The 23,499-nt window shown below is 33.2% G+C and overlaps 2 protein-coding genes across 2 annotated transcripts; both read left to right on the plus strand.

Annotated features, from left to right (window-relative positions):
- The first annotated feature begins 17,337 nt into the window (after nucleotides 1-17,337).
- On the plus strand, nucleotides 17,338-18,709 carry LOC132066313 (GRAS family protein RAM1-like). The gene is made up of 2 exons (XM_059459644.1): nucleotides 17,338-17,955; nucleotides 18,374-18,709. Exons 1-2 carry the CDS (start codon nucleotides 17,338-17,340, stop codon nucleotides 18,707-18,709), a joined length of 954 nt encoding a protein of 317 aa, XP_059315627.1.
- A 54-nt stretch (nucleotides 18,710-18,763) lies between these two features.
- LOC132066314 (DELLA protein RGL1-like) lies at nucleotides 18,764-22,903 on the plus strand. The gene is made up of 4 exons (XM_059459645.1): nucleotides 18,764-19,074; nucleotides 19,854-19,882; nucleotides 21,131-21,213; nucleotides 21,320-22,903. The coding sequence occupies exons 1-4, from the start codon at nucleotides 18,764-18,766 to the stop codon at nucleotides 22,901-22,903; spliced, it is 2,007 nt and encodes a 668-aa protein (XP_059315628.1).
- The last annotated feature ends 596 nt before the right edge of the window (nucleotides 22,904-23,499 follow it).

Here is a 23,499-nt window from a genome sequence, read left to right on the forward strand (position 1 = left end):
TATCTTATTGCTGTTCTGAAGATTTGCTTGGGTCCTCTGATCTTAGTGAAAGAGGTTTTTTTATTAAAAATTATTGTGGAAGCTGATTTTGGACAATAATTTCTTATTCATTCGATCAGAAACGTGATTCATGAGTATGGTTTCATATTATTTAATTTCAACCAGCTTTCGGTACTCTTGTTGGGACTAAGCTAATTCGAATTCACATAAGAAAATCACACGTAAAGGCTTTCTACAAAAGGCAATTTCATTTTTACGATTCGAGACTTTAAGGGGACGTTTGGTATGATGTATATATAAGAAAAATAACCATGGTAGATAATTTGGTACCTTTACCCAATGTTTGGTTGTAATTTAAATTATATATAACTTAATTCACCAAATGGTGTATTATTTTATACTACTAACAACATAGAATAACTAATCCATGCGTATAATTTTTACATGGATAAAATAGCAAAAGGACAAACTATGTTTATATTTTTTTCTAGAAACTAATGAAGGTCAAGTATTCAAGGGTGTAATTGTAAACTCGTTATTTTTTAGTTTAAAAAACTAATCCATGTGTATAATTTTTACATGGATAAAATAGCAAAAGGACCAAACTACGTACCTTTATCTTTTTCCTAGAAACTGATGAAGGTCAAGTATTCAAGGATGTAATTGTAAACTCGTTATTTTTTAGCTTAAAAAAATAAATAAATATTTGAAATGATATCTTGTATATCCAATTTTAGTGCAATGAACCAAATACCCAATAAAAAATAATCTCTATATAACTAATTCCTACATAACTAGTCCCTTACTATAATCCATGTATAACTTGTCTTTAAAAATGGAGGGGATATTATCACCCTACCATAAACTTCGGTAGTGGAGGTTATAAATTGTGCTACACCTTTCATGTCTAATGGAAAATAACCTAAATCAGTTGATCATTCATTGACATGTTTGATCTATTTGCTTTTTTTCGTGTTTAAAGAATTAATTCTGCAAAACAATTTTTTCTATTTAATTTTTGAAAAAACAAAATACAGTAGTTGTTTGTCCTGAGGCCCTCAAGAGTCTGAACTCTTCTAAACCATATAAATATAAAGACGAGAGGGTCATGCCCCAAAAAGTGAGAGAAAAGGATTCATAATTGAAAACAGACAAAAGAGAAAAAGAAAAAATCACATGGGATTTTGTCATTTTGGAACTAAAATTCAAGTGTATTATCCTTTTCTTGATTGTGGAGTTTGTCAATAAGATATGGCCGTCACATCATGCATGGAGTGCCAACACTCATTTTACTATGTTCTCTTAGATTTCCTATTAGGGAAAAAAACACATGAAGACATATTGTTGCTTGCATATAAATTAATATTGGATCCCGATTGTCCTTAACATTAATTTTCCGATTAAAAATGTTCTTCCTTTTAACACAATTATGAGATAGCATATGTGGAACTATAGTATTGATTTTTTTGGTCAACGTCGATTTTAGACTCAATCCACACATAACTCAACTCATCCGAATTTATTTGTTCGGTAATTATTGGTGCTATACCTATAGGAATCCACCATTGTTAAAGGATGAAGAAAGCTGAGTTGAACGTAGATCTGGAATCAATTGGAGCTTGTTTGCACCGATTATGAACCAAAAATCGCAGCTTCAATTGAAGAAGACATTATTGTCTTTTGAATCATTTCAGTTGCAAAATTTTGTTTCTAATATCACTCAACTTATCGTCAAGCAAATTTGACTAAAGGTTGGATGTATGTACTTAGCTAAATATTGTCCAGAATCAAACTATATATAGGCATGTGTGACTATAAATCATCTCATTGATAGTAAAATGAGAAGTTTAAAGTTAAATTATTTTTAAATTAAGAAATACAACATTCTTATTAGAGCATAATCATATATCTACATCTACATCTATTAAAATCACGAATAATTTTCGCTAAATTTTGAATGATAAAAATATCCTCTAAATGTTGATCAACTTTTATGCCCTTAATTATTTTAAGTTAAATCGGGATAAAGTTATAATTTTAAATAGTGTAGAGACCTAGAATTTATCTACTTTGGTTTTGGATAATTTGGGTGATGGGAGGACACTGGAAGACGAGCAGAAGCTTAGAAATAGTTAGGAATCACCGCCAATATGCATTGATATAATTGTTATATTTAAATATCACTCAATACGTGGACACTATATTCACCTACTAGTTTAAAACAAATTTGGTGAGATGAATTTGGACTTTAATTAGTCAAGAGACGTTTAGCCGACGTGATAACGTAATTGCCCTATGAAATTACAATGGGATTATCACTTTTCCTAACTGAAAAGTTTCAATTCTTTTAGAACACAAACAATCAGTACAAATTAATTCTATTTTGGTGAATTGTGAACATAATAGGAGTCAACTGTACTTAAGATTAATAATATTGATGTTCAAAAAAAAAAAAATTAATAATATTTAATTTGGCTTATAGTAGGAGTCTTCTACATAAAAACAAGAAAAATAAAAGAACGGCAATAATTTTTTTCTCTTAGACATGTTTGTTCTTTGTTTTTTAATTTGGAGAACTTTTTCTATTTAGCATGACAAAGATTAATTTGTCAAGATAACTATTTAAATAAATTTAATTACTTCAATATGGTGTGATGCACGTGCAATGTACGTGATATTCCGTGTATAGTTATTATCTCAAAAAGTCACTTTCTGTGTTGAAGAAAATTGGAATCAAGAAGAAAGGTTGAGTGACCATCTGAGAAATTAACCCGAGAAAATATCTTTATGGAAAGTAACGTGACCCATCAAAATTTTATGTTAACTGTAGCAGACTTTTCGTAGAAAGAGGGCAAACTTAAAGTATCAAAAGCAAAAAAAAAAAAATATTTTTACAAGATTGTCATCAGATGTGAGTTCAGTATTGGGAAATAAAACTCTTCAAATCTCTTTTAGTTCCGTAGTATCAAACCCTTAGTCGAGAGAGTGTCGTTAGGTTTGCAAAATTTTTGATAATTTTTTCTAAGAAAAGTATGATTTTTAAAGTAGGCTTTTAATACGGTGTCCAATAGTTTCGAATTCAAACTATTCTGCAACTTTTTTCTCCACCAACGATTATGTTACTTTAACAACATTATTTTTCAACATGTAAAAGGTTGCTATAAGTTTTACCATGTCAATTGTTGTACAATGATTTTCTCTTCATGCATATAATTTTTATTATATAAGTTTATGTTTTTGTACTTTTATATAAATAAATTGATTGAAGATCTACATGCAAGTGTTGAACATAAATTTTGGTTGTCCAAAATATCCTTCAAAGATTGAACAATTTTTATGCCCTTTAAGACCAGATTAATATCTTTTAAATTTTAATCAAAAGGATAAAATTGTAATATTATTTACTATGTCATACTAATTCCAGTTAGGTAATACCACTAATGCTCTTGAAGAATACTCACTAAGATCATCCTCGATCTTCAAAACATTATAAGTTCTCTGAAATTGATTTACAACTAATTTAATTATTCTTTCATATAAATAATTGAGGCTAAATATCTACGTGACTTTTATACCCTTAATAAGACATGGAGTCTAGGTCGGAATGTAAAATCCAAGTTAAAATCATATTTTTTGGTATCTTATAGCAATGAATTTCGTTAGTTGATTCAACCTGAATACGTCAGTTATTTGTAGGATCCTAGTAATAAAAGACTTTGATAACCAAATATTACGCTAGCTACTTTAAGAGTCCAAATTAGAATCTAATAGTATCAATATTGAGAGTCCAAATTAGAATAGTATCAAAATTTAAGACAACTAGCTTAATGAACCATCTTAGAAGGGAGTTTAATTACCAGCCATGCCACATCCCAATCGATATGACTGCGCAAGTTAAAAAGCTAAATAATAGCTGCAGTAGTGTATACCTTTGGAAATGGAAAGAAATTGTTTTATTGAATTAATAAATGTAAATCAGTCATGGCAGGATTGAGCTCCTCTCCATTTCCCTTCTCTTCATTTTTCCTAAGTTCTATCTTAGATTAGAGACACATGGCATTATTAGAATTAATGACTAAGATTTAATTGACTAAAACCATGATTACATAATTAATAACTTATACATAAATATATTAGAATATTTTTCTCTCTCTTCCTATTTACTTTTCCTACCCAATAAAACATCTTTTCTGATTTATCCGATTATTTTTTGCCACTTAATTTTTTTCCCTAATAGACCCATTTTCAATTGGTGATATTTTCTATTTTTTCAATTATGATGCTTACTAATTCACATAATATAGACCCCATTATTCAATTGGTAATTGTATATTTCTGAAAGAATTGTCTATATTCTGGAAAATATCACCATTAAAGAGTTCTCATGATTGAAAGAAAGATGGAATATTAAAATAGGGAGAGAGAGAAAATATTTTAATATATTTATGGATGAGTTATTAATTATATAAACTATGGTTAGGGCCTTGTTTTAATCAATTAAATCTTAGTCATTAATTCTAACCCCATGTCATGTGTCTCTAATCTAAGGTAAAACTTGGGAAAAATAAAGAGAAGGGAAATGGAGAGGAGCTCAATCCGTCATTGCAATATTGTTTCCATCTATATTTCTGAGAAGGAGGCCTTTGTTAATCGTTTGTTTCTGAAGATGTGAAAAGTGAGGCAATAACTCTGCTAACCCTAAACAAGCATCGTGCGGGGATTAAAGTATTTAATCTAAAAAATATAATTTAACTATTTTGCCCTTAGTAATATACTCTTTTGTTTAGTGAATTTTATAAATACCTTTCTTTAATTAGCAGAAGATTTGTTGTTAGAGCATCAAACAATTCAATGACAAACACAAAATCAAAATAAGAAGATAAACGTAATTACATAAACCACAAGGGAGATAAGTTTCGTTACAAAGAAAAAATCTTGGGGAAAGTCTTTGAAATTGATCCACTATCTTTAATATATTTTAGTCAGCTAACTAGCTATTTTCGAGTGTCTTTAGTCAGCTAACTAGCTATTTTCGAGTGTCATGTCATATTTTTTATACAAATATAAGAATTCAGGTGAAAAAGTTGAATGACTATCGGTTAGGGTATTTTTGTGGGATCAATACAAATATGCTTAAATAAAATAGGAGGATGAGAAAAAACAAGAGTAGCAATCATATAATTGATTGACTACTTTTTGCAAGTTGCGATCGGTAGATATAAATTTTTTATGTCGAAAGAAAATAAAATAATTGAAATTGTATAAATGTTTCATTATGAAAACTACCATGAAGCCGGGAAAAAGTTACGGCAACGGGAGGACTTGATTTTTTCTAAAAATATAATGGCAATAAATAAATATATGGTCCCTTAATTCCTAATATTGAAGTATCTTAGTCGTAATATATTTCTCATGTGGCGAAAAAGAAGAAAAATATATATATACCATGAACACCATTTTTAAAGAAATATTAAGTGGATATAATCTTATACTATAGTAACAGTTTTGTTATTAAGTTAATGTATGTAATTACAAATAATATTACCTAACATTTTTTGCAAAGATTGAGGTTGCTAGGGAATGACGTGCGAGACATGTTCGTAGAGACTAGTAATACTAAAGTGGGAACAAAATCAGTCAAAAGTTGATTTACGAATTTACGAGTCCGCGACTTTTGTGGTACAAAAAAAAAAAAAAAAGTTGAACCAAAATAACACTTAAAAAAAAAAAAAAAAAAAAGTAGGTTTCACGCACGAATTCCGTGCGTGAAAGGACCAAACTGTAAAGTTAAAACCTTGGCCCTTTCACGCACAGAATTCGTGCATGAAAGAGGTAACATAAACTGCCCCTACCTTTGTTCTTTGGCCAATTTTTTTAAAAATTCACGTTTTTTTCGTACTTTGACCGAAGATTAGTCATGTTTCAAAACGCCGGAATATCAATATTTTATATAGAACTTAATATTTTTTTTTGTGTACAATAATGTCGGCTCATTACATCAAGTACACCTAAACGTTTGGATCGTCGTTTTAGGGGTTCTAAAGTGCCCCGAAGTAAGTTTTGTTTGTTTGGAAACTTGTTATCTTTAGGTTTAAGTGTCATATTTTATAGGGTTTTGATTAATTTAGGACGTCGCACGAGTTATTATTAATCGACAATAAAGACTAAGATAACTAATTATCATTAAGAAAATAATAACCAAAAATATATATAATATTAACATAAAATGTACACTATATTTACAAATACACAATCTCAGGTCGCACATCTGGGAGCCTTTAGAGTACGGCTAAGCCTAAGGCCAACCCCACCACCCCCACCGCCCTCACCATCATGTCCATCCCCCTTCTTCCTCTTAATCCGTACATGCTCTATGGCATGATCATCCTTGCTTCCCTTCCTTCCCTTCCTTGGACCCGGACCCTGGTTCATAACATGCTTCCTATGGGAGATGACGGTGGGCGGTGGGAGTGGGACAACAACATCAGGAGACTCGTCAATCTCATTAGAAGACCTGTCCACAGGCGCAGAAGAATGAACCTGAAATAACATATAAACAATTTAGTTTCAAAAAAATATATTTTGTGTTTAATTACACACACTTAAATATATTACCTGAAGGAGCGAGCAAAATGCAGGGACCTCTACCCTCGTGCCCATAGAACATCGGCAGTAATCCTTGATACATGTAGGCCAAAGACAACAGCCGCCCCCACTATAACATCCTAACTCGGCGAGATCGTCGATATACCGAAGATACCTCAAGCTCATATGCGAACCAAGTGTTCGGGAACAGATGCTCCCCGAATACATGAGTAGGTATAGATGCGCACGTCCGGTCAACACGCACCGTGGCGTGTCCTCTCCAACCTGGATGCTCCATGTCTACGAGGCGCAAGCGAGCATGAAGGGCCGACATCAAAACCCGACTCGGCCCCGAAAAATAATCGAGCTCAAACCGAGCCTATTCAACTCATCCCAAAGAAGGCGGAAGCTTCGAGGCTCCTCAATATACAATGGGCGTCCATCAACCTGTAGCTCATAAATGACCTCTACATCCTGGAGGGTAATGGTAGCCTCACCGGTGCAGAGATGAAATATCTGCGTTTCCGGTCGCCATCTCTCAATCAAGGCCGTCACTAGCGACCTATCGTGATGTACCCGACCAACATCGATGCACCGGTAGATACCGCCCCGACGTAGTATATCCAGGACGCGAGGATGTGGGGGGCGAGCAGCTAAGATCTCCCATGCTGAGTCCCCCAACCGGGTACGGACCTGAGCCTCAGCCTCTAGCTCGGATGTCAATATATGCTGCGACCTATGCTTCCGCTAAAGATATAGTACCTCTCGGTCGAAGGACCACGGATCAAGAGGGTGGTGATCCGTCTGTTTTACGCATTTTAAATCAATCATTAACAAGTAATATTAGTTATGCAATCTTTTATCGAAAATTATATTAAGGGTTTTCAATCCTAAACTACGGGTTTTCAATCCTAAACTACGGGTGATCAATCCTAAACTAAGGGTTTTCAATCCTAAACTAAGGGTTTTCAATCCTAAAATAAGAGTTTTCAATTGTTAACAAGTAATAGTATTAGTTATGTAATCTTTTATCGAAAATTATATTAAGGATTGTGGTGATCCATCTATTTTACGCATTTTAAATCACTCATTAACAAGTAGTATTAGTTATGTAATCTTTTATCGAAAATTATATTAAGGGTTTTCAATCCTAAACTACGGGTTTTCAATCCTAAACTACGGGTTATCAATCCTAAACTAAGGGTTTTCAATCCTAAAATAAGGGTTTTCAATCATAATCTACGGGTCATCAATCCTAAACTACGGGTAATCAATCCTAAACTAAGGGTTTTCAATCCTAAACTAAGGATGTTCAAATTCTAATTAGCAAATAAATAAATTAAAAATTAAAATATAAAGATTAATAATTAATAAGTCAAATAATTAACAATTAGCTAGCAAACAATTAACATATAATTAATATAAACAATTAATTAATCAATTAAAAAATTATTAACATATAATTAATAAATAAACAATTAACTAATCAAACAATTAACAAATTATTAACATATAATTAATAAATAAACAATTAACTAACTAATCAAACAATTAACAACTTATTAACAAATAAACAATTGGCTTAACAAAAACTAAATAAATAATTAGCTAGTCTAACAATTGAAATAGCTAACCTAACAATTAACAAATACTTAAGTCGCTAATCTAACAATTAACAAATACTAAATAAACAATTAATAAATAATTAACAAATTAACAACAAATAAAAAAAATGAAAAAACGGGGCAGTCCAAACAGCCCCCAATAACGCAAAAAAAATTGCATAAAAGTTTTTTTTTTTTTTTTGTGAAATCTGCAACAATTACACAATAATCATGCTTAAGGTAATAATATATTTAACAATGTAATAGAAAATTAATTAAATACCTAGATCAGCTTTTTTCAGCTTTTCAAATGAATTCTACGCTATTTATTCAATCCAACCTAAACTCGTTCTTACACTTCAATAATATCTAATATTAACTTTCTATTGAAAAACAACATAAAACGACGTTTTCTGCCGGGGACCCGCAGACGCCTTTAATGGCGTTTGATTTTTTTTTTTTTTTTTTTGTGGGGGGGACCGCGGGTGGGGAAGGAGTAGGAAATTTATGTTACCTCTTTCAAGATTTAATGCGCGCAAAGGACTCAAAGTTTTAACTTTACATTTGGTCATTCTTTCATCGCGCCAGGATTCGTGGCAAATAAACCTACCTTTTTTTTTTTTTTAGTGTTATTTTGGTTCAATTTTTTTTTTTTTTGTACCACAAAAGTCGCGGACTCATGAATTTACCCATTAAAAGTTGAGTGACGGTTTAGCCCTTACAATCAAACACTATTCCAACAACAGTAATGTACAAAGAGGTAAATATACGGTAAATATACATTTAAATGAACACCTTCAGTGCAAAATTTATTATCCTTGAAAAGTTAAACGGATTTGAATTGAAAGATGCAATTGGCCATTTAATCTGGATCCTATTAAATGGTAACTTTTGGGTACAATAAATATATGACTTGGAAAAAGAAAATTATGACAATTTAAGACTTTTCACCTGCTGTGAACGTATGAAGTGTATTCATAGAATTTGGACATTTAATTGAAATATTATTAATGCTAAATTATGGCTAACGTGAACGTGTATTCAGTAAACTTTTGGTGATTCGACTAATTATCCTTAAGAAAGTTATATCTTATCGAGGCAACGTACATAAAAGGACTTACAAATAAGTAATGTTGCAATCAACACAGAACACAGTGTTTTTTTTGCTCTATTCATTTGGCGTAACACAGTGATATATCATATATATAGGTTTTGTTCCATGCTTTACTGAAGTTTCTCTTTTCTTTCTATACAACAGATGAGGAACAATTCTAAAGAGCATGTGTTGGACAAAGTACCTGCTCAACATCCATGAGGTAAATAGAAGCTACAACCATACCAAGAGAGAAAAGGCTTTTCTTTTTTCTTTTTTTTCTTTTTTTTTGTGTTACTTCCTATAAGTATTCATGAAACTGTATACTCTTGTAAGTTTATGCACATTTTTGTTAGGCAACACTCCACTTTATAGAACTTTTAAGAAGTTGTTTGGATACTTTAATATTTTGGTTATCTCCCTTTTATAAAGCTGGTACTAAGACCTGATGGATGTTCGATTTGTGACGTAATTATCGTGTTATATTTGGTTATACGATTATATTTAGATAATTCAATTAATTTTCTTTTGTCAAATTTACAAATGAAAGAAGTCAAAATTTTGAATCAGACAAAGGATCAATGTACGTGAAACTATGATATAAATAATTTTATATCATTTCAAAAAATCATATTTATACTGATTAACATGGGATACGCGTGCAACGCATGTATCCAGAAGCTAGTACAAAGAAAAGTATAACACACAAATTGAGCATGGGAATATACACTTTAATGAATTATGACTTTAACTATCTCTAGTTCTCTACTAAAGAAGTCTGGTGCTATATTTATAATTACAGATGGTACTAATGTTGGAGAACAAATTTAGAACTTCGGTGCATGGAAATTAAATTCTTCTTCAAAATAATATTTTGTAATGTGTCAATTAATTTCGATCTGAGGTAACAAAATTGTGCAAAATAGTATAAAGCTTTAAAAAGAAATGGAGGAGGTCGTATCATATATGCATGTAAGGAAGTTGCTTTTGCTGTTGTTATATATAATAATAAAAAAAAGAAATACTACCTACTTTTGAACAGAAATAATTTAGAACTTTGAATTAAACTACCCAAATATTCAAATTAATAAATAAAAATTTTACAACAACATCCAAGATAATGTGTTGCAAACACATGGCCAACATCTTATTAACTTGAATTGATCCTTGCTATAATAAATAATAATATTATCATGTGAAGTTAAAATGAATTGTTCTGCATGTCAGTAAAAAGGAAGCATTACCAAAGACACAAACTTCATTGTATTCTGCCTCTTAAGGAAGACAGGTTATTGAGCCTAGCTTGGTATGTGTTGTATGTAAACAATTTGATTACCATCTTTCAGTTTTCTGCCTTGTTTGTGTATAATGTGTAAAATTGAAGTGCAAACTTCATGTCTTGTTACTTGATCAAAAAAGAAAAATCATCTCTTGTTTATTTGCAAATCAATGTTTGTAGAAGAAGGTCAATTGATCCTCGAGAACCAATTGGTTGATCGAGCCTTGAATTTCTTAAGTGATTAAAAACGATGGTGTCAAAGCGTCCGCCTTAAGTGATTAAAAACGATGTTAATCCGCCCTTGTTTTTGCAAAAAATAATGTTCCAAGAATTAGGTATTGTCCGAGTCTGATTCTTCCCCAAAATACCATGTTAAGTTTCCACTTGACTTAAAATTCTCAAGAATAAGGTTGAGGCCTATATAAGCTTTAAAGGCATGTATGACTTTGCCTTACTCCTAAAAATATTTGATAATAGGTCACTGCCTAGTACGTTGGAAGGGTTTCTGGATATTTCAATGGCAACATCTATAATATATAAGGTATATAGCGAAACGTCACGGTTTGCATGGGGGATTGAACCCAATCACCGAAACTCTCGAAGTTAGTAGATCCGGCGGCATCTCTCACCATGCCGGGTTGGATAGCCTACTAACATTGGTGGTGTTCCATAAGTTGCTTCGTGAGAAAGCCATTACCAATGAACAGCTGAGGCTTTATCAAGATAAACTATGTGGATATAATGAGAGAAATACAGTGTAAGGGTTCATAGGATGTAAGATGTACTTCGTGAGAGCCAAGAATTAGTGCTCAATGTGTAAATTTCAACCTCATATTTCCTCCTAGATGTAGCAATATTATACAAGGCTTGATCAACCATATGGTCATCATTCACTGGGTGATAACAGACCCTAAATGAACGAAATGATGTTTGTGAAAAATAGATCGCCACTTTAAGTGTGTAATTAGAAGTTTACTTCGAATATCTCTCTAGATCATCTTAAAAGATTTTCTACTTGTCGGGTTAGGACTTATTGGTAAATGTTTATATTAATAGCTAAATATATATAGGGACACATTCCCTTAGAATGTGAGATTGTGGAATAATTACATACATATGTGAGCATTCATGAATATGTATTTTTTTTTTAAAGTTATTTTGGTTATTCATTGAAAAAAAGGTAACCAACATTATATTATATTAAATTCTGTTTATATTGGACTATGAGGTAAATTTTCCTAATTATAAAGGGGAAGTTCCAAATTTTGCCCGATGTTACACTATTGGCCAATCATATTTTATTGTTAGTAAATTGTCTCGTATTTTGCTTTGTGATTAACGGACTTCCAACATCCAAATGAATGTACTCCCATGTCTTCAAAATATAATTGCATGTCCGTTGAAGAATAAGTCGATGAATCGTCGGCAATGGCTTGGTTAAAGTAACTTTTTCGACGGTAAGGTTTTAAATTACCCTTTACTTTTGATTATAACTTAAGATCATCCTCGGGTTGAAGCTTCTTTAGGTGCCAATGGCAAAAACAAGACTATTTCCAACTTACGGGGTTAATATTAGATCAAAGGTTAAAAAATTGTAAACTTACTTATTTCTGAATAATACAAGAACCAATTTAACACAATATATTTGATGCCTTGAGGGTCAAAAGTTGCTTCAAAACCTTGATCATAAAAATAAAGTCACCTAACTAAAAGACTAACAAATGCTCCCCAATAGTACAGATTAATGTAAAAGTGGCCTCATAAGTTACAATTCACCAATTATTAGTCGCATTTGAAAAGTAGAGTTTTAGCCAGTACTACAAGACAATGTAAATATGTAATGGTGCAAAATGAGGAATTTATCGGTGGTTGAAGGCAAGAATGGTATATTCACATTACACTTATTATACATCGTATAAATTGTGTATAGAAATACATGGAGAAACTAATAAGTCTAAGCAAGAGAAGTTCCATTTTTCTTAGCCTTATTTGTTTAAATTATTCCTCAAAATTATTTATAATGTGTGATGATGCTTATTGCTTATTCAAATGCTTATATTCATTGAACAGTATTCAAATCAATCTCTAACATCCTTCCAGGAAAATTAAACAGGATAAATATTCATAGGTAAATGTTACATTGTTACTAGCTTTATAGTTTCTGCTACTCATAAAACTCCCAATTCTTTGCAACATGGTTTTTGTCTGTCAATTTTGATATATCAGAGAAATCGTTAGGTTATGAATCTTGGAGTGGCTTCATCTTGATTTAATTAACTAGTGCTATCTGTTCGCAGTAAGGCAAGATAACTGATCTCAACTTGTTTGGAACTAAGGCATTATCCGTTCACATTGTTTTCAGATTTTGTTGGATCGGCAATCTATCTCCTCAATGTTAATAATTGCAAAACTCAAACGACGATAAATCATATGACAAAGAAAAACATACGAAAAGAGACATAATATTCTTATATGGCTTGATTAATTGATCTACATATGAAAAACTAATATAAAATCATAGAACCTTTTGAAATTGCCCGATTATTCAAAAATTCCCCCTAAACAAAACTCTCTAAATCAATCTCTACATCCTTCCATTGTGTTATATTAAACAGAAAAAAAGATCTTCATTTATAGAAGTCTAAATATATTTGATTTCTGTGACTTTTCCTCCAAGTATAGATATAGTAGAGTCTTTTTCTACAAAGAAAACCTTTCTACCAAAAAATATTTTTTAAGTAAAACACAATTATGATGTAGAATCCAAATAAGGTAGAATATTCATTACAAACCCTAACAAATATACTTTTCCAGTACTTGTAAATATGAACTTTCGGCAAAATAAACTTTATCTTCCTTCTTTACATAATCGTCATATATCACTGCTGCTTACTATGAATAAAAGTAGAAATGAGTTAAATATTGGAGCCCTATACGTCAAAAGTAAGCACAGGTTAATAATATTGGAGCCCTGTGTTAAAAGTGAGCAGGGTTGAAAGTGGACCCCATGTGTTAAAAAGTAAACATGAGTTGAAAATTGAAGTCCAAGCGTCAAAAGTAAGCAATGGTTGAAAGTTGGAGGCCATGCTTTTAAAATTAATTTTTGTTTTTAAAGATGGAGCAATGAGGATTGTTGAAAATATAGTTGAGATTTTATTTCCACGTGTAGTAATTCAGACTATTTTTTACTAAAAATCTTCATTATCGTCAAATTGGCTGCAACTTGATCTGAGTCCGTCTTGAACCTATCTTCAACCTCGGCTGAATCATTGGCTCTGATAACCAGGGGCGGATTTAAGTGGAGGTGAGGGTCTTCGGGAGGTAAGGGTGTTCACCCGAACACCCTCGGTAAACAATTACAATGTATATATAGGATAGATTTTCTATGTTTATGTACATATATTAACTTTTGAACACCCTGAGCATATGCAAAAAGTTAGCTCAAGTAGTCCAGGGTGTTCAAAATTGTCTCTAGCATCCTAGGTTCGATTCCCATCAACAACATTATTTTTTATATTTACCTTTTGTTGTTTTTTTCGAACCCCCTGCGTGAAAATCCTGGATCCGCCACTGCTGATTAAACTTGTTGGGATTGAACTAATTAGGGCATCATGCAATAGCTAATAATTGCAAAACTCAAATGACGATAAATCAGACGATAGAGAAGAACATACTAAAAGAGATATGATATTTTACTATGGTTTGATCAATTGATCTACGTATGAAAAACTAATATAACATCATAAACCTTTTGAGAGAAAAATCTCTCATAAACAAAACTCTCTAAACGACTACATCGTGTACGCAATTGTGTTGATTTTTAGCAAAGAAATGTAGGAAATAATAGAGAAAAATATACTACAGTGCAATCAAAGATAATTATTTTATCCAGCTATGTTTAGCTCTGCATTTATAGGGAAACAAAATAGTAAAAAGATAATCATAAACTAGCCTAAAACATCTCTGCAGAGTATATCTTTAACTAACTAAACTATCCTAGAATATCTTTACAGAATATATTTCTAACTAACTAATTATTAACAGTAAAACAAATTTATTCAAAAGCAGTAAAACAAAGTTACTGCAGTCCAAAAGCAAAAATTCTAACACTCCTCCTTGATTTTGGAACTACAAATTCTAGACTTGGTTGGAATTGACTTCGTAAACAAATCTGTCCATTCATCTTTGGTCTTGCAGTTAACTTGATCCATATCTCCAAGTTGCAGCTCTTGATTATCAACAAATTCTCGTGTTCATCTTAAGTAGGATTAAATGAGAAGTTTTTACCTCTCATTTAACTCGTAAAATCTCTCACGCTTAGTGGCATCAAAGATTCGACAGTACTTGTCTTCGAATATCAATTTAAATCATTTTTTCACTAGCTGGCCAACACTTAACAGACTTTGATCAATATCAGGCACGTAAAGAACACTTGAAATTATTTTTGTACCTGCACCTGTTTTGATTGCAACAATCCCTTTTCCTTTTGTAGGAATATAGTCACCATTCCCGATTCTGACTTTCTTGTTTCTCATAGACATAAACTCTTTAAGAAGATTTTTGTCATATGTCATGTGGTTCGTACAACCACAGTCAATCTTCAAAAAATTAGATTTTTTTGGTTGAAAAATATATTGCCACAAACAAGTGGTGTTCTTCTTCTTATTCTTCATTGGCGACTTGGGCATCTACTTCATTTTTGGAGATTTGTTTTTCCAAATCACTACTTCATGACCAAGTTGGTTGCGAGATCTTGCCTTGTGCATCGGCCTCTTCCAACATTTAAATGGAGGATGACTTTTTGCCTGGTCTTGCGGACAAGGTGGGTAATTTTTATTTGAATTATTACCTTTTTTTTTTAGTTTTGTGGTTGGCTATCAAGGCTCCTTCAGCCATAAGCCTCATTTGCGCTTGTGGCTGCAATGTATTGAGTAATTCTGCCAAGGTAATCTTGAACTTTTGTGTTTTCCAAGGTATTTATGGATACTTCATATCTTTGGGGCACCGTAACAAAAAAAAAAAAAAAAAAAAATCAACAATTCTTGAATCTTTACATTTAGTTCCAAGCAACCTTACCTTGTTAACAATGCCAAGAAGCGGTGGAATCTTTTTGTTTGACGGTCTCAGATTCCTTCATCTTTTGCAATTCGAATTCCCTTATTAAATTTAACACCTTCATGCCTCGTATTCTTTCATCACCTGTGTATTCTTCCTTCAGATAATCACAAATTTCTTTTACTGTTTTGAGAGCCATAACTCTGGTGAAAATTGTTGCAGACACACTAGCAAACAAAGTTGCTTTCGCCTTTGATTTTCTGATTTTCTTTTCCTTTTGTCTTTTGATCTGGGCTACCGTGGGATTATTTGACAGCGGAAGAACATCATAATCCTCTTCCATGACCTCCCAAAGATCTAAAGCCTCAAGATAAGTCTTCATTCTTACTGCTCAGAGATGGTAATTCTCACCATAAAAAACAGGAGGAGTTATTTGAGAAAAGCTATTTTGTGAATCGATCTCACTCATAGGTCCCTCAAGAAATGGCTCTAGATATCAATTGTTGGTTTTTAACAAAGATACGTAGGAAATAACAGAGAAAAATATAGTGCAATGCAGTCAAAGAGAATTATTTTATTAGCTATATTTAGCTCTGCATTTATAGAGAAAAAATAGTAAAAAGATAATCATAAACTAGCCTAGAATATCTCTCCAGAGTATATATTTAACTAACTAACCTAGCCTAGAATATCTCTACAGAATATATTTCTAACTAACTAATTACTAACAGTAAAACAAAGTATATTTAAAAGCAGTAAAACAAAGTTTATTCAAAAGCAGTCCAAAAGCAAATATTCTAACATATTGTGTTGTTTATGAGAAGAAAAGATCTTATATAAAAGTCTAAAACTTTTTCTCCAAGAAAATGGTAGATATATCAGAGTTTTTTTTTATAAAGAAAACATTTTCTACCGAGAAATCATTTTTGAAGTAAAACACTTACTTGCAAGTTGAAACATCCTTACCTGTAAATTGGGAAAGAAAAACTAGGTTGATACATTTTGGATGAAGAATTTGGAGTTATGATATCCTCTATGTTTTGCAGCTTTTGTTTTTTTACTTGTTCTTCCATGGTTACGGAATCTGTCTGAGACCTTGCTCTATTTTTCTAATTTTTTTTTTTTTTGAATTTTTTCCTTTAGGTGCACTTGTAAAAGCTTAATTCTACCAAGTACTACTTGAAATTGTAATTGTTTTAGAACTCCCTTTATTTCTCTCAATTGAAAGCAGGAAGGAGTAAAATGACAAAGCCTAAAGGATAACTAGTGTGAATCTGACATTAGCATTTGGGAGAGGGTGGGGAAGAGAGATGATAAACTTAACCTGGGTTAAAGCATTTAGTTAACTAAAAAATCATGTCCCTTAAATTGTACGGGGGACACGTGTAAACAATTGAAGACCCCAACGGAGGAAACGGACAGATCGGGTACTAGAGGGGAGCTGGTTCCATGATATAGCCTTCCTTAGATGGACAAAAGTTAGAAATTTTTTTTAGCCTTTTTGTTGTTGTTAGTATATGACAAGTAAAATTTAAATCACTATTTGAAGGTTGTTATTCAAGAACAAGGAGATTGAAATATGGACGGCCTATTGTTCCATACCCACATAAGGAATAATTACAGTCCAAGGGGGTTGGCATATAAATGAGCAATTTGCTTCTGCTGTCTTTTTAATAAGTCCTTAAATCAGGCCATAATTCCAAAAAGTTATAGAGGGAAATATGGATTCTTTCCACAATGAGGCCACAAAGAAAACAAATGATCATCCTACTTTAGCATCATTAGAACTTCTGAAGAGATTCAAGACTAAAACGAAGTGTTTAACTGGCGAAAAGCAGAATCAGAAACATTCAGCTAGTCCATGGAGCAGTAACAGCTCCAGACTTCCTTCAACAGATGAAATTATGAATATAGCTAGAGCAAGATTACATCAGTTTACTTCAATAAATTCATCTGTTTACTCAATCATTCTTGATCCCTCGATTTTGCATTCCGGTTTGTCTCCTGAGGTTGCAGAAGATGTAGAGCTGTCTTTACTACTTCAAGCTTCAGCTGAAATGTTTGTCCAAAAACAATATGATCGCGCGAGAAAGTTCCTTAGCTTGTGCGATCACTCTGCTTCCGTCATTGGTAATCCTGTTCAACGAGTCGTGTACTATTTCGCTGAAGCTCTTCGAAATAGGATTGATAAGGAAACAGGAGTAACTCCAGAAAGAGGGAATAGAAATAGAAAGAAAGCAGTAGATGTGGAAAGGCCTTTTATGCTTATGAAATTCGCATTTCTTGCATGTCGACAAGAAACTCCTCTCTCACACATTCTCCAATTTGCAGGAATACAGGTGATGAAGGAAAATAATTTATTCATAAACTCAATAGTTCTCCATTACATGCAAATAGCTAGCAAGTAGCAAAGTCCCTGTTTATATTAGTATGAAATCTACTTTGACTAGAAATTGGAAAACATATTCCTATATAACTTTGACTACAAATTCTATTTAGACAGGAGTTAAATAATGAGAAATTGATATAAATAATTTCCAACCAAACTAATAGCCAGCAGATGTTTGTTTTTTGCACAATAATATATGATATACATAATATACATTTTTGATACAAAATAGTGTATATTTTTTGTATATTTAGCTAGCTAATGTCATAATTTTTGGCCAACCGGCCAAATGTGTAACTTGCCCTAAAATAAATACGAAATTCTAAACAATTCTGGTTTTTTACAACTTTGAATTATTCTTCCAACAGGCCGTCTTGGACAACATTGTGTCAGTAAGACGGGTTCATATCATTGATTTTGGACGCGAGACTGGTTTGCCTATGCCAATCATCATGCATGCTCTTGCCAATAGAAATGATTGTCCGATTGAGCGTCTCAAGATAACTTCTGTAGGAACATCAAGACAAAGGATTGAGGAGAACGGCAAGAGGCTATCATCATTTGCTGAGACATTGAATATCCCCTTCCTATTCAACATGGTGGTTTTAGAACTAAAGGATCTGAAGAAAGAAAATTTCGATTTAGAAGAAGGTGAAGTGGTAGCCGTTTACTCGGAATTTCGTTTGTGCACTATGCTAGCATAGCCTAATTACTTAGAAAGTTTAGTAAGGGTTATTAAAAGCCTCAAGCCATGTGTAATGGCGGTTTGTGAAACTAAGGCAAGTAATACTACGATTTTCGTTGATCATTTCAATGCAGTACTATCGTACTTTAGTGCTCTTTTTGATTGTCATGGGACGTGTATGAAGCCAGAAGATCAAAATAGAGGGATCGCTGAGGGTGTTTACTTTCGCGAAATAATACAAAATGTGATCGTTAGTGAAGGAGAAGAGAGGTTTCATCGACATTCAAAGATTGGTTTTTGGAGAAACTATTTTGCTAGATATGGAATTATGGAAACAGAAGTTAGCGACTCATCGCTGTACCAAGCTAGGTTGTTGATTCAGAGGTCTGCGTGCTGAAGTTATTGCTCCCTGGATTTTACCGGGAAATCCCTGATCTTGAAGTCGAAAGGAACCCCTGTGAGGTCCCTTTCGGCCTGGAAATTTCCAGATGACTAATAGTATGTTTGAACAAGCTTATGGAGAATCAGAAGTACTTATTTTAGAGAGTTGAGGTGTTTGGTCAAAGCTAAAATATTCGCTTTTGAGTAGTAGTAGTAGTAGTAGTTGCTTTTCAGAAGCTGAAAAAAGCAGTTTCCCTATAAGCACTTTTGGAACTTTGGCCAAGAAAAATTACTGCTCTAATATTAGCAAAAGTGCTTTTCAAATTGATTAGTCAAACACAAACGGCTACTTTCCAAACGTACTTTTTCGAAAAGCACTTTTCAAAATAAGCAGATGTTGGAAGTTTAACCAAACGTGGCTATAAGACAATGCAGCATACTAGCAGAGAATTTGAATTTTTATGGTTTTTGATCCGATAGCTAGGAGATTCTATAGGCAGTATATACGGGCCATGTAAAACCATATAAGAGCTATGTTCGCCAGCCAAATTATTGGATGAGCTATATTATTCCTTTTAATGTATGTCTAGTGAAGTAAAATCTGATTGAAAACACGAGTACTTAAATTTTGTTACATTTTTCAGGTTAGCGTGTTTCCTTGAGTCGAGGGTCTATCGAAAACAGCCTCTCTACCTCTCAAAGGTAGGGGTAAGGTCTGCATACACTTTACCCTCTCCAGACCCTACTTGTGGGATTACACTGGGTATGTTGTTGTATTTCAGGTTAGCGTGTAACATGGATAAGAAAACAGGTTTGTTATTGAAGTTTGAATGATCATTCTTAGTTGCACAATTATGTCACCATGTTCTTTTGAATCAAGACCTGTGCAAGACAGTCAGTATAATACCAACTTTTAGGAAGACACAAGCAAACAGATGAATAAAGACCGATATAAAAGACACTAAAAGTGGTATAATGCTGAAAAATAGTACAACTAATGTTCTTTAGAGGCTATTACAGATAAATATTTCATGTTAACAGTTCAAGTTAATTTGCCTTCCTTCATACAGTAATTAGGAATCTCAATGATTGGGAAGTGAAGTGAGTGGCTGCTTTATTAACTGTTCTGGAACCATTTCATAGCCTCAACAACAGTAATGATATTATAGTTTGGAAGCCACACAACAATGGGATGTTCACTGTAAACTCTTGTTACAAAACCTTCACTCAGGCTAATGCACATCATTGTCACTGCCGGGGGCGGAGCTAGGGTATGCAATCAGTGACGGAGCTAGAAATTCAAACGAGGGAATTCATAAAAACTTATGTCAAAGGGGATTCAATAACTTATATATATGCGCAAAAAACCATTCTTATGTATTTACATAGTATATTTTCAACAAAGGAGGTTCAATTGAACTCCCTTGCACCCCTCTGCCTCTGAGGGATGTTCATCGGAGAATTCTACTGTATATCTAAGGTCAAAATTATTTTTGTGTATATATAGTAGATATTGAATCCCTATGACTTCTTCAATATACTTCTTTATATTTTGAAACCCTTGGTGAAAAATCTAGCTCCACACTCACTGGCCTCAGTTTAAAATCTGGAAAACAAAGCACCATTCAAAGTATTGTGTTTGTGTTGACTCCTAAGCTTTTTCAATCTTATATGCAATCTATTTTCTTTCATTTGAATATTCTCTTCATCCCTTAATAAATTAAGTATTGTTAATTGTATATATCGTTTGTTTTGTTGCTACGCGGCACCATTTTGTCTCTTGTTGTGAACTTGGTATTAAATTTAATCTTCACATAGATTATCTTAGGACTCCTTTTTTAAAAAAATTATATTAGAATCCTAATACTAAATTACATAGGACGGCAAAGCTACATTTGGACTTATTATATATTTCTTATTACTTAAAACTTTACAGTAAGCAGAAAGCTGTTTCTTCGGTCGTGACTTAGTGAATTCCTTAAATTATTTTCGCATACAAATAAGTTTATAACATGTAGTTCTATTGTAAAAATTGACCTCAATGAAACACTTTGAACAGAAAATATCGATGACGTTGGTATCAAGGCTATTGTTTTTTCAAGTGATTACGTACTTGAATACGTTTATTTTGGTTTCTTTAAGGTTCATATCATAGTCAATATCAAAGTGTTTGGATATAGAAGACAATACCATCAAAATCTCCAAAACATTCTCATATAAAATTATAAACATGGATTTCACTTGTTAGCATATGTCGGGAAGACAGCCAGGGTTGCCTTTCAATACTTTTATGATCTTGAGTAAAATGTTCCATTTTGATCAACCTGACTTTGATTTTGTTAGTCTTGATGACTGGGATTTTGATGTTATCCCTCTACAACATCAATCCAATGTGGAAGAAACATCGAAATCACATGAGATTACTGAACCAAAGAAGAAAATTGGATCTCAATTGCCTTCAGCACTCAAGATCCTGACTGATTATGACACAACAAAGACAGAAAAGAAAAACATCATTAATATGCAAACAAATAATGAATGCAAGTTATCTACCGATGAAATCCTTCGTTTGGGTGCTGAGAAGTTCATTCAATCGTTTACTACAGCAGGTGATCAAGAAGCATATCCGTTTAGCCATCCGTTTGCTAGCTCATTTCTTGGCCTTTTGGTGGAAGACACCAGAAGTGTGGCACTCGTCGAAAATCTTCTTGCTTCTGCTGAGAAAGTAGAGCAGAAGCAGTTTGATCGCGCGAGAGGGCTTCTTAATGAGTGTGACAAGTCTTGTTCCAACACTGGAAATCCAATTCAGAGATTGGTATACTATTTTTCTCAAGCACTTCATGAGAGAATTAACTGTGAAACCGGAAGAGATTCATCGAAAGGAATTGGAATGAAGCGATTAGAACATATCGAGCATTCACTGATGAGCTTAGACCCCTTTATGATTGCAGCACATCAAAGAGTACCTCTGTCTCAGGTGACTCAATTTGCTGCTGTTCAAGCCATCGTAGATCATGTAGCAAAATCGGACAAGGTTCATATAATCGATCTCGAGATTGGAAGTGGGATGCAATGGACAATCTTGATGCAAGCTCTTGCAACACATCAATGGGAATCTGAATCATCACTTAAGCATATCAAGATAACTGCTTTATGCACCAAATTAAGGCATAAAATCGATGAAACATGTGAGCGATTAACGAGCTTTGCGGAATCCTTGAACTTGTCCTTCTCCTTCAATATTGTGATGGTCGAAGATATCATGGAACTAAAGCAAGAAGATTTTGAGCTAGATGATGAAGAATCAATTGCTATCTTCGCGCGATACATCCTCATGAGAATGTTAGCCCGACAAGACAAGCTAGATTCTTTGATGAGAGTGATTAAAGGTATTAATCCTCGAGTAATGATCGTTATAGAGGTTGAAGCAAACCATAATTCACCAGTATTCGTGGACCGGTTTGTGGAAGCTCTTTTTTTCTACGGTGCATTTTTTGACTCGTTGGAGGATTGCATGAAGGACGATGAACGAAGCAGGACAGCTACAGAATCAGAATACTTGAACCAAGGGATTAGGACCATTTTGGCAAATGAGGGTGAGGAAAGGACCATCAGACACGTAAAAATAGACGTATGGAGGGTGTTTTTCACGCGACATGGGATGGAGGAAGTGGAGCTGAGCATGTCATCGTTGTATCAGGCAAACCTGGTGCAAAAGAATTTTTCTTGTGGGAGTTCTTGCACATTGGAAATGAACAACAATTGTCTACCATTGGATGGAAAGGAACCCCTCTCAATTCAGTTTCTGCTTGGAAATTCTCTTGACATGTAATAACTTGTTTTATGAATGTCATAACCTTTATATTCTGTAAAAGAATCCAAGCATTCAACCCAAAATCTATAAGCTATTAGTGCAGTATTCTCAACATGCACGTGCGTGTAACCCGCTTATATGGTTGACAGGTGAAGTTGATATTTTATTTTTTTTTCCTTTTTTCTCTTTGTTGCCATTTTTTCCTTCGAGACTAGAGAAAGAGGAAGCTCAATAGGAGTGGGTCTGGAGCAGAGAGAGACATGTTAGACTCAACAAGCTTATGAGTGGACGCAGAGCATTGTTAGTGGCACGATGTACTGAACTGTATGTGTGTGCATAGAGAAGATCAACAGGCTCACAAAAGTTTGATTCTTTAAAAGAACCTGAGCATCCAACCGAAAAACTTATTAAGTAGGCGTTTGCCCATGCGTTTTCAAACCATGATTTGAAATCATGACCCCAAACCAACGTTTGGACATGCGTTTTCACTCATGGTTTCAAACTCCAAATCATTCAAAAAGGCATGATTTGGGGTTTGAAACCATGGTTTCAACTTTTTTAAATATAAAATTTAACCCATAAGTTTATATTTTATAAAAAAAGACTCATAAGTT

Source organism: Lycium ferocissimum, chromosome 8 (assembly GCF_029784015.1).
Source record: "Lycium ferocissimum isolate CSIRO_LF1 chromosome 8, AGI_CSIRO_Lferr_CH_V1, whole genome shotgun sequence".
NCBI classification, from domain to species: domain Eukaryota; kingdom Viridiplantae; phylum Streptophyta; class Magnoliopsida; order Solanales; family Solanaceae; genus Lycium; species Lycium ferocissimum.

Excerpts from the sequence above, each read along its gene's own strand:
- LOC132066314 (XM_059459645.1), top strand. The coding sequence starts at position 18,764 with ATGGCGGTTTGTGAAACTAAGGCAAGTAATACTACGATTTTCGTTGAT. Across the intron at positions 19,075-19,853 it reads GCTAGGTTGTTGATTCAGAG|GTTAGCGTGTAACATGGATA; the intron begins GTCTGCGTGCTG and ends GTTGTATTTCAG. Across the intron at positions 19,883-21,130 it reads TAACATGGATAAGAAAACAG|AAAATATCGATGACGTTGGT; the intron begins GTTTGTTATTGA and ends CACTTTGAACAG.
- LOC132066313 (XM_059459644.1), top strand. The coding sequence starts at position 17,338 with ATGGATTCTTTCCACAATGAGGCCACAAAGAAAACAAATGATCATCCT. Across the intron at positions 17,956-18,373 it reads TCCAATTTGCAGGAATACAG|GCCGTCTTGGACAACATTGT; the intron begins GTGATGAAGGAA and ends TTCTTCCAACAG.